This window comes from Bison bison, unplaced genomic scaffold (genome assembly GCF_000754665.1).
Source record: "Bison bison bison isolate TAMUID 2011002044 unplaced genomic scaffold, Bison_UMD1.0 scf7180017864390, whole genome shotgun sequence".
Lineage (NCBI taxonomy): Eukaryota > Metazoa > Chordata > Mammalia > Artiodactyla > Bovidae > Bison > Bison bison.
This window is the reverse complement of record NW_011494962.1, coordinates 522,625-534,721: the sequence shown is the minus strand read 5'-3', so window position 1 is coordinate 534,721 and position 12,097 is coordinate 522,625. Positions and strand designations below refer to the sequence as shown.

Here is a 12,097-nt window from a genome sequence, read left to right as displayed (position 1 = left end):
GGAATAGCTCAACTGGAATTCTATCACCTCCACTAGCTTTGTTCGTAGTGATGCTTTCTAAGGCCCATGTGACTTCACATTCCAGGATGTCTGGCTCTAGGTCAGTGATCACACCATCATGATTATCTGGGTCGTGAAGATCTTTTTTGTACCGTTCTTCTGTGTATTCTTGCCATCTCTTCTTAATTTCTTCTGCTTCTGCTAGGTCCATTTCTGTCCTTTATCGAGCCCATCTTTGCATGAAATGTTCCCTTGGTATCTCTGATTTTCTTGAAGAGATCTCTAGTCTTTCCCATTCTGTTGTTTTCCTCTATTTCTTTGCACTGATCGCTGAAGAAGGCTTTCTTATCTCTTCTTGCTATTCTTTGGAACTCTGCATTCAGATGTTTATATCTTTCCTTTTCTCCTTTGCTTTTTGCTTCTCTTCTTTTCACAGCTATTTGTAAGGCCTCCCCAGACAGCCATTTTGCTTTTTTGCATTTCTTTTCCATGGGGATGGTCTTGATCCCTGTCTCCTGTACAATGTCACGAACCTCATTCCATAGCTCATCAGGCACTCTATCTATCAGATCTAGGCCCTTAAATCTATTTCTCACTTCCACTGTATAATCATAAGGGATTTGATTTAGGTCATACCTGAATGGTCTAGTGGTTTTCCCTACTTTCTTCAATTTAAGTCTGAATTCGGCAATATCTAGGACTAAATAAACAGATTGAAATGAACTGACATTTCATGGTCTTTGTCCCAAACTTGCCAAATCTCAGGTGCTCTAGCATGTTAGAATGTTAAGAAAATCAAAGCACAGAGAATATGCAAACATCTGTGACACCTAAGAATCTTAAAGCCTCTTACATAACGTAACATGTATTACGTTATAGTGTTCACACAAGAATATTGTGGGAAAAGCTTCATTTTCTTTTCATACATACAAAAAATATATTTTTTTCCTACATGCAAAAAAAATTATTCAATGAGATTGAAATAATTTTCTAAGGGCAAGATTGCAAATTCTCACTTTCTGATTTCAGCTCAAGAGATGTTTGTATATATTTCAGGTGTTTTTCATTTATAAGTAAAATTTACCTTTGCATTTTGTATATGGAAAATATTTGCTTGGTAATATTTTAAAGGAGATTTAAATCAGTTAACAATTTAAAAGTAACTATCATTTTTTGCAATTAATAATTTACATGTTCCATAATGAATACCTTCTATTCCCTTTGCATGCTCAGTCACTCAGTCATCTCTGAATCCTTGCAGTCCCACAGACTAGCCCACCAAGCTCCTCTGTCCATCAGATTTTACCAGCAAGAATACTGGAGCAGATTGCCACCTCCTCCTCAAGGGAGTCTTCCCAACCCAGGGATCAAACCTGTGTCTCCTGCATTGGCAAGCTGATTCTTTACCACTGAGCACCTGGAGACCCCCTCTATTCTCTTCAGTAAATGTTAAAAGGAGAAGGAGAGGAAGGAAAGAAAAGAGAGTAAAGGAAGAAAGAAAAAAGAAAGAAAGTAAAAAAAAAGGAAAGAAAATGTTTTTCAAAAGAAATGATAAAAGAAAGAAGAAAAAGACCAGAAAGCAAAGAAGCTTAAATACAAATACTTTTCTATAAATAAAACATCAATACCTCTACCATCTCTGCCCCGCAAATAAGTACTTACATTTCTTGTTCCACAAAAAGGTGTTCATTTATCCATACCCATTGTTTTTCTGGGGATGTAATACATAGTCCAAGCCAACTAGGTTGTCCAGATTTCAAACTCTTCTGTATGAACTTCTATAGGAAAAATAGTATATTCATTCATTCAAAAAAAATGGGGATGTGAGGGCAATAGGGTTGTGACATCTGTCATCACATTGATCACCAGGGTTGATTCAGCTGATCTGGCTGGCTAGATGGGTGTCCCTTCCTCCCTTGCCACTCCGTGTGTGTCCCTCCAGAAGTTGCGAGTTCCATCAAAGAAGATGATCATCGCAATAGAGGAGGACTTGTCTGCTGTCAAGAATGTACAGGTAAATGTACTCCCCTGCTAGAACCTCCAAACAAGCTCTCAAAAATTTTTTTGATGCCTTTTATACAGTAAGGCACTGAGCCAGGCATTAATGAAATGATAAATAACCATTTCTTTCAGAATAATAGGGTTTTAAAAAATAAACAATAGTAACTATAGGCCCCCCGGGGGGGCCAGAGGGAGCACAGAGACCAGGGTGCCCTTTACTCCTCCATGTCCTCCAAATTTGGCTCCAGCCTCTCCCACAACCCTTCCCAGTCACTCCAGCAGGGCCTTTGTCTGACCCCAGGCTGCTTGTTGACCAACACCCAGTGGCCAGTGAAGGTTTTACAAGGCTCAAAAGAGGACCAGCAGTGGGACAGCCAGGGCACCAGGCATGTCATCCAACTACGTGGAGCAGCTGAAGGGCATGTCCCTGCTAGTTAGGGCCGGACAAAATGTGGTTCCCTGGAGAAGGAAGTGGCAAACCACTTTAGTATTCTTGCCTTGAGAACCTCATGAATGGTATGCTGGTTAAGGAATGTTCAAAAGCAATAACTATGAATCACCCACACTTTGAATTGTACCTAGTGGTTCACCCTTGAACACTTAAAAACTGTTTTTGACTCCTCACCAGCTCTTTTGAATTTTGAATCACAGGTAAATGTGCCTGTAGCTCTAAACAATCACGTTGACTTTCATTCCAAGTTTTAGAAAAAGTTGAAAACCTGTAACATTTTCCTTGATTTAGTAGCCAGTCACTTGGGCACACATAATTATTTCCTGAAGGAAAATACAGGGGAAAGAAATCAGTTAAACTACAGTCATTAGAGAAGGTGTGAATAGTATCAAACATGATTGAGTGGAAAATAGATTTTTGCCAACTCACTTTTTGTAATTAAAAAGTACCTCATTAGCAGAAGGAGAATGAAATTAATTCAGAATCTGTATATTTCCTGGAAGGGAGGCATTGTTTGAGGCTATGGGTTGCAGAGAGCAAAGCTTATGAATTCTGACCTCATAATTAGGAGAGACAAATATACAATATTTTTAAGTGTTTATAACTAATCAAAAATTAAAAACCTGTTGTTTGATTCTTTCCCCTGTTTCTAATTTCTTTTCCTTGAGATTGTCCTTATAACCTGCACTTCCTTCCTGTGAGATTACTTTCATCATAGTTTCTTACCTTATTGTGTTGATTGCTTTTCAATCACACTGTTTCCCTAGTCTTGAATAGCCTTCCCTTCCTCTTCATCCTCTAAATTATGTGTATCTTTTAATGATCAACTGCATTTCTGAGGTACGAGATAGGTCCCTGAGCCAAACAGCTGCTGTTTGTTAAGTGTACTAAAATTGAAGTTTCCTTCTCACCCAGACCCTCCAAGGACAAAGCTAGTGGCAGAAGCTGAGCACTACTAAAGTAAAAAGATAAGATGACCACTTCTGAGGTCAAGGAAAACTCCCCTGTCTGCATGTATACAGGAAGACTCTTTGGGGGTCAAAATGGAGGGTGCACCATCCCATAATAAGTGTGGACGTGTACCCACAGGCCTCTGCTGTGCGATCCATCTCAGCAAAATGTTTTTGTGCACCCACGTTGGGGAGGGTCCAGGACTAGTCAAGTGTGGGAAAAGAACTGAGATAATTGGCCAAAGGTAAACAAAGACCCAGAAGAACTGTCCTATACCAGTGATGTAAATTGCCTCTTTACTGTGCTCTGCCTCATTAGCAAGGACGCCCACACTCTTCCTCTATGGGTGTGTATCTCTGCCTTGATTGGGTCTTAAATAAACAAACTGCTTCTCTGTGTGCTTTCCCATTTTTTACACTGTTTCTAATAATAAACTTTGTGCATGTGTTTACAGTTTTTGCTTCCTTGAAACATTCTTGCTTTCAAATGAGGGAAAGAGCCAGGGCTGCTTTTCTTGGAGTCTGTAACCCCTGGTGGACTAGGGGCTAGGATTCCTGATTATCATCGAGGCTACCTAGGTTCAATTTTTGAGGAGGGAAATAAGATCGCTCTTTAGGACTGCTCACTGCTATCTCTCAGCGATCATTTTTCACGTCAGGAACAAAGTTTTCAAACAGTCATAATTTCTGCCACCTCTAAGAATCAGAACACCCAGGTGCCACTTAACTAAGGATGAATTGTCCATGTCATTGTCACCTGTGAATGACTCCATAACTTTTATCTGATTGGAAGGTTCTTCAGGTAACTGACATACTCATCATTGAATCTCCTATCATACATCACTTTAATTATAGTGCCTGAAGGTTGATTGTTGAATGATTGAATTAAATATCCATAAGTTACAGCATGTCACACTTTTCATGGCTAATATTTTAGTCTGTCATCTATAAGCCTAAATTTTTAAAAAATTCATTTTAGGAAATTAAATTAGAGATATCTAGCTATGATGGGAAAACAAAGTTACATCAGCAGACATGACTTGAAGAAGACTATCATGGACTAATTTTCAATATATAAAACATCAAATATATCTTTAACTACTTTCTACTAGGGCAAGAGTTGAAAATTCTGAATAATTTTAATCTTCCAAAATTATATGATGTATGGCAAAACCAATACAATATTGTAAAGTAATTAACCTCCAATTAAAATAAATAAATTTATATTTTAAAAAAATTTTAAAAAAAGCAAAAACAAAAACAACAACAACAAAAAAAGTATGTGATGACTCAGGGTAATTGGATTCTAATCTCAGCTATACAAGTACATACCTGCCTGTGTGTGAAGTCACTTCAGTCATGTCTGAGTCTGTGCGACCCCATGGACTATAGCCTGCCTGGTTCCTCTGTCCATGGGATTCTCCAGGCAAGAATACTGGAATGGGTTGCCATTCCCTTCTCCAGGGGACTTTCCTGACCCAGGGATTGAACTCACGTCTCTTATGTCTCCTGCATTGGCAGGCGGGTTCTTTACCACTGAGGCCACCTGGGAAGCCTGTACAAGTACATAGTCATGTGCTAAAATGACCTTAAATACACATCTCAATTTATGATTGGAGAGATGCTATTTATTCACTAGTGAAAAGGAGTCATTTGGACAAACTAATTCTATTACATGGATTCTGATAGACTAGTCAGTAAAGTACAGGTCTAGAGCTGCAAAACACACTGAAAGTACTCCAAATGATCAATGTAATATGTTAAAACGACAAAAAAATGCAAAATGTGGACACTTATTGTCCAGAAGAGTTATAAGAGTTAATTCAGTTTCAAGTACCACGTTCTACAATAAGGAGAAATATCATGAGGATGAGGATGGAGAAAAATACTTATTGAGCAACACTTTGTATCAATTCCTATCTCAGATGGTTTGCATAATAATAACTAACACAAAATGTCATTACTGTGGGCCAAGCAGGTTTCTAAGCACTTAACATATATTTATTTTTAAAAACAACTTTATAAAATAGATACATTCAATGAAGCAATAGAGATAGACACAGTAAAATCCAGAACATGAGAAATTAGACACAACCATAATCCATTTTTTTAACATTAAATAAATGTATAAGAAGGAAACAAAAGGAAGTAAGGAAAATGTACAGATTTAGAGACTCAAGAGACATTTTAGCTGATGTAACTGGTCTTTGCTCTGATTCTAACAAATAAAATGGAAACAAAAATCTAATGCTGATGGAATAGTAGATGATATTAGGAGGTTATTGTCAACTTGGTTTTAGGAATTGTGGTAGAATTCTAAAATGGGCCCAAGGAGACATCAAATCGTGCAGTTGTTTGGAAAACAGTGGCAGTTCCTCCAAATATTCAAGCAAAGAATTGCTATGTAACTCAATAATTCTACTCCTAGGCATTACCATATATGAAATGAAAACACACCCACACTCACGTCAAGAAAGAAATGGTAACTATGTGATGTGATGGAGATAGAAATCATCTTGCAATATATGTATATTAAATCAGCCCATTGTACACTGTAAACAAACACAGGACTTATAGTGACATTGTGATTATGTTAAACCCTTAACTGTCAGAATCACATACTAAAATATTTAAATATTAAATGGCATGATAGCTGGTAATTGCTTTAATAAAACCTAGTATGAGAGTGTGATGGAGGCGGAGATATAGATGAGATAATCTTCATTACATATTAATAAGTGTTGATACCAAATGAAAGGCACATGGAGATTTATTATATGATCCTTTCCACTTTTAGTTATATTTTGCATAATACAAATCTGTTGTTTAGTGCTAACTTGTGTCCAATTCATTTGTGACCCCTTGGACTGTAGCCCACCAGGCTCCTCTGTCCATGGGATTTCCCAGGCAAGAATACTGGAGTGGGTTGCCATTTCCTCCTCCAGGGGATCTTCCCCACCCAGGGATTGAACCCATGTCTCCAGCATTGGCAGGTGGTTTCTTACCACTGAACCACCAGGGAAACGTAATAGAAATACAAGAATATAATAAAACAAAACCTTATGAAGTAGATATTATTATGCTCAATTTACAGATGAGAAAGTGAGTCACACAGACATTATCACTTTCCCAAAGTCATACAGCAGATAAATATTAAAGCTGAAGTTTCAACCCAGTTACTTTGGTTCCATAACCCACGTTACTAATCACTGAATCATGCCATCCTGCCCTATGCTAATTGGTATGTTAGAGTTCTTCAGAGAAATAGAACTAACAGAATTTTGTGTCTGTGTGTGCATGTTTAAAGAGAGAGAAAGAAAGAATCAGAATGAAAGGAGAGAGATTTTAAGGACCTGGCTCATGTGATCATTAAGGCTAGCAAGTCTAAAATGTTCAGGCTAGCAGGTTGGAGACCCAGGGAAAAGTTGGTGTTGCAGCCCAAATCTGAAGGTATTCTAGAGTCTCAATTTCCTCTTCCCTTGAAAACTTCAGTGTTTGTCTCTTAGGGCTCTCAACTGATTGGGTGAAGCCCACCCACATTCTGGAAGGTGATTTGCTTTACTCAAAATCTATTGACTTACATATTAACATAACCTAAAAAGTACTTTCACAGCAACATTTAAACAAGTGTTTGATCAAATATCTGGGTATTGTGCACTACCTAATCAAGTCCACACATATAATTTGAACAGTTATAATTCGTTCAATCTACACTAAAAGTTCTATGATGTTAGTGACTACATTCTTCCTTTGCAAGTTTTCAAAACTAATGTTTAATTTTCCTAAATTCATGTGACCAGTTGATTGAAATCTTTGATTCAAACAGAACAGCACATTACAGACAGATGATTACCTGCGAGGCTGGTGATATTAGCTTTCTGAAGGAAATCCATTTCTCTATCTGCATTCAATGCAAAGGGGAAGATATAAAGAGAAACTTAAAATGGATAGAAGTCTAGGTATATGAAAATAAGTATGCTAGCACAAAATAAAAACATACAAATAAAAATTCAAAATCTCTCTTTTCTGCTATGCCTCTATTCCTCTCTGTCCTGAGAGTTAACTACTTTTTACCATATCTACTTTTACTGCTCTAAGTACTAATCAAAATTCCAAATATTCTGTGCATTCTTAAAATTCATTTCTTTTACTTTTTTGTGTATTATGTTCTTCACTGAACTTTTTAATTAATATTATTTCATCTTGTTGCAGGCATACACTCAAGAATCTTATTAAGTTCCTTCAGCTTCTTATTTGCATTATCCATAGATTTTTTTAACACAGAGTGAATTAATTGCTTTCCAGAACACAGAACAGCTGATAATCTGAAAGGTCTTTAGATTACATTCCCAGGCTAGTTTCACTCTATCTAAAATTAGCCTCACCCCCTTATTTGTTCCAAAAGAATGCATAAAAACTTACATTAAAATCAAGTTGTTCATAATTTTTAGAACATTGCTACAGTGGTATAATTTTATGTACATTTGAAAATGCGAGGCCAATTTGCCTTTGAGAGGAAATGAATTCTTCATGTAAACATTTAGGATTGTGTCTTTGTCTATGGTGTTCTGAAATACAAATGAATCTATTCTGTCTGTCTATCTAATTGCTTTAGGAGCATTTTCATTTGTTTTTGATATGATATGATGGGAAATGCCACTATAAGCTGAGTAAGAGGCTGTCAAGACACCAGTCTAAAGAGCATTCCGTAAAGTCTTCCCATTAATAACTTTGCTTCTGCACTCTTATCTCTGAAATTGGGCTCCTCTTCAGGTTTCGCTGTGAGGAACCGCTTCATCTAGATTGAAGCCATCTATTAACTGTTTTCTTTTTTTTTTTTTTAATTAATTTTATTTTATTTTTAAACTTTACAATATTGTATTAGTTTTGCCAAATATCGAAATGAATCTGCCACAGGTATACATGTGTTCCCCATCCTGAACCCTCCTCCCTCCTCCCTCCCCATACTGTGGTTCCCTCCCTTGATTTATCAAATAATATTAACCCATCCACTTTTCATTTTCTTTAAAATTTTCTTCATTTACCCTTTTGTCTTTCTATTCATTATTCTACTTTTTTTTTTTTTTTACTATTCTAATATAAAATCTTGGGAAAGAGTGTAAGTAAATATTTATGGTCAACACTTTGTTTTGAACTAGAAGCATGGAAAGTATTTTTAAACTGGTCAAAGTATAAGCACACATCTAAAAGAAATATCAATATTAAAATTGTCACTAATTTATTAAAAAATATATATAAATAGTAAAGAATATTATCCCCACTAATATTTTTATTAATGTATTAAATTTTATTGGTTTCCTTGAGCCCTATATTTTCAAGAACTACAGTTTCAAGAAAAAGTTATAGAAACCATGAATTAGTCTTGTTACTTCAAAAAGAACAACTACAGAATATGCACATTAACTACTACTTCAGAAAAAAAAAAGTGTGTAGATACTTTTAAATCACTGTCCTGTCTCTCAAGGTGATACCAATGAGCACATACTTTTAATAAAAATACAGTACTAATTCTTTAATAAAATGGTGCCAATCTTTTACTGGAGGTTCTTCATAAGAAGAGATATGGAGTAAGTGTTAATTTTATACTTGAGTGTTTCCTAATTTTTCTTAATTTAAAAATAATTTTGTTATATGAAATATATAACTGGTCAGCTTACCAATATTGAGCTACAGTGTGGAGGTTATCTTGATAGTAAAAGGAATTAAAGATCAACTATTATTTTTGAAAGTGAAAAAATAAATTAAAATTCCATACTCACTCCAAAAGTTCAGGCCAATTACTGCCATCATAAAAATAAGGATGCCAATGCATCCAAGTACTAGCATGAGACAGTAACACTGTAGATACAGGGCGAAATCTGAAATATTGAAATTAAAAAAAAAAGTTTTAGCAGTCTGTGACTATTTACTTTGTGTACATTTTTCTGTTTTGTTTTTATTACAGAGAAAATCTGTTCATTTTAGATACAGCATTAGAATCTATGATTAATTTATGTATAAGCTTTTCACTTTAATTTATTTTTATTTAATCTTTAGTTTATAATTTTAATTTATACCCAAATTATGACAAAAAGTATGATTAATTGAAATTTCAAAATACAATACAAAAACAAAGAGATGCTATGGTTATTGAATGTGTTGGATTATGCTGAAATTGTCTTGCTTTGATTGTTTGGTGACTTTTGATGACTTACAATGACATTAAATTGTCTCTGCATGAATAAATATAATGTATATATATATATGAATAATATATCATGTATATAATGTGCAGTAACATATTAAGGAGTTTGAGAGAGAATGGATTCAGATTTATGTACGGCTGAGTCCCTTTGCTGTTCACCTGAAACTATCACAGCATTATTAATAAGCTATACCCCAATATAAAATAAAAAGTTTAAAAAATTAAAAAAATTTAAAAATATAAAATAAGAGGAGATGCAAAAGTAATATATTAAAGACATGAAGCATTAGTGTATAAAATACAAAATATATAATTTATATTCTATATGTAGAATAATATATATATATATCAGCTATTGTCATGTATATTATTTATTTTAATGACTCACTATAATAAATAAAAGAACATTTATTGAAGTTCTATTAATATACCAGCCACTGTGCTGGAAATATTTCCATGTTATTCCAGTTTTACATATGCTATACTGTATTTTCCTGGCTTTGATATTTTGGACAGAAATCAACATCAGACTAAACAGCATAGATCTCTGATTAGTGAAGTTTGTCTAGAATTTATGCCATAGTACTCCTCTGGCTCAGATTTGGCAGGAATGGTCCCTTTACAGAGGAGAAAACAGGGAACTTCCAAATATCTTAAATAGGGATACTATGTTAAGATCCCCTTTTAATTTTAATCTATTTTTGGTCACATACAAAAGTAGAAAAACCTCTGAAAAAGTGAAAGTGAAGTTGTATCCGACTCTGCAACCCCATGGACTATACAGTCCATGGAATTCTCCAGGCCAGAGTACAGGAGTGGGTGGATAGTCTTTCCCTTCTCCAGGGGATCTTCCCAACCCGGGGATTGAAACCAGGTCTCCTGCATTGCAGGTGGATTCTTTACCAGCTGACCCACCAGGGAAGCCCAAGAATACTGAAGTGGGTAGCCTCTCCCTTCTCCAGGGGATCTTCCTGACCTGGGAGTTGAACCGGGGTCTCCTGCATTACAGGCAGATTCTTTACCAGCTGAACTACCAGGGAAGCACCAAAGATCTCTGCTGCTGCTAAGTCACTTCAGTCGTGTCTGACTTCAGTCGTGGCTCCCCCGTCCCTGGGATTCTCCAGGCAAGAACACTGGAGTGGGTTGCCATTTCTTTCTCTACTTCACCAAAAATCCTCATAATACATTTTCTCAAGTTTATGACCACATAGATCTGCAGTTAATAGATTCCATACTTGCCAGAGAGGGAAATTTTAAGCTTAATGCCAAATACTATTATAGGTATAAATTAAAAGCCAATGTTCTTTTACATAAGCCACAACTTATATACTGTATCAAGCCAGATACCTGAAGTGCATTGTACTGGTCCATTCTATACCCACTTAACTGTTTGCCATTAGCCTAAATGGTTCAATATTAAGAAACTGCTCTTTGAATTCCATTATTATCACTCCTGCAAGATTATTAGTGGTGTTATTCATATCTACTTTATGTTGGGAAATTTTCCTTGCCTGGTGGACTACAGTCCATGGGGTCGCAAAGAGTCGGTCACAACTGAGCGGTTAACACTTACTAGCTTACTTACTTATGCAATAAGTGTAACTTTATTTTACAGTATGAGTCAAATAACTGGGCAGATTTTCTTTTCACTCATCAATAATAAGCAAGCTTAGAATCCAATTTATCAAACACAAACATGTTTAATATGTAATTTCTGCTGAATTACAAACTTAATATGGGAGAAGGCAATGGCACCCCACTCCAGTACTGTTGCCTGGAAAATCCTATGGATGGAGGAGCCTGGTAGGCTGCAGTCCATGGGGTCGCACAGAGTCGGACATGACTGAAGCGACGCAGCAGCAGCATAAGCATAATATATGTTGCCAGTACTTTTCATCTTTCACTCATAATTTAAATGGATATTATCTTATATTCTATGTATCTATACTAAGATTTCATATGTCTCTACTCCCTTGTCTATTACAAGATGGTTTATACATTAAAGAAGAAATAGCCAATAATTTAGTTTCATTTACTGTAATGTCTACATTAAAAAAATCACAATATAGGGACATCCCTGGCAGTTCAGAGGTTAAGACTTCACACTCCCAATTCAGGGGGCACAGGTTTGATTCCTGGTCGGGGAACTAAAATCCTGCGTGCTGCATGCTGCTGCTGCTAAGTCGCCTCATTCGTGTCCGACTCTATGTGACCCCATAGACGTCACACGGTAGCCCACCAGGGTCCTCTGTCCCTGGGATTCTCCAGGCAAGAATACTGGAGTGGGTTGCCATTTCCTCCTCCAATGCACGAAAGTGAAAAGTGAAAGTGAAGATGGCACAGCCTAAAAAATAAATTAAAAATAAAATAAAATAACAGGAAGAAATGTCCATAAAAAATAAGGGAGCATAAAATGAAAGTAGATATTTAAATAAACATTAAGAAGAGAGAGAAAAAAATCAGTATATATATTTGCTTTATTATAAATAA

General features: G+C 35.9%; 1 protein-coding gene across 3 annotated transcripts in view; it reads right to left on the bottom strand.

Moving 5' to 3' along the window:
* KLRF2 (killer cell lectin-like receptor subfamily F, member 2) overlaps positions 1-12,097 on the bottom strand; it is a 17,767-nt gene that overhangs the window by 4,793 nt on the left and 877 nt on the right. For 2 of the 3 annotated variants that reach the window (XM_010858614.1, XM_010858612.1), the window contains exons 2-5: positions 9,183-9,281; positions 7,256-7,303; positions 2,627-2,775; positions 1,663-1,778 (exon numbers count right to left, since the gene is read on the bottom strand). In XM_010858614.1, coding sequence (XP_010856916.1) covers positions 1,663-1,778; positions 2,627-2,775; positions 7,256-7,303; positions 9,183-9,281 — 412 coding nt within the window. The remainder of the gene's footprint in view (positions 1-1,662; positions 1,779-2,626; positions 2,776-7,255; positions 7,304-9,182; positions 9,282-12,097) is intronic. The other variant, XM_010858613.1, reaches the window with a different exon arrangement.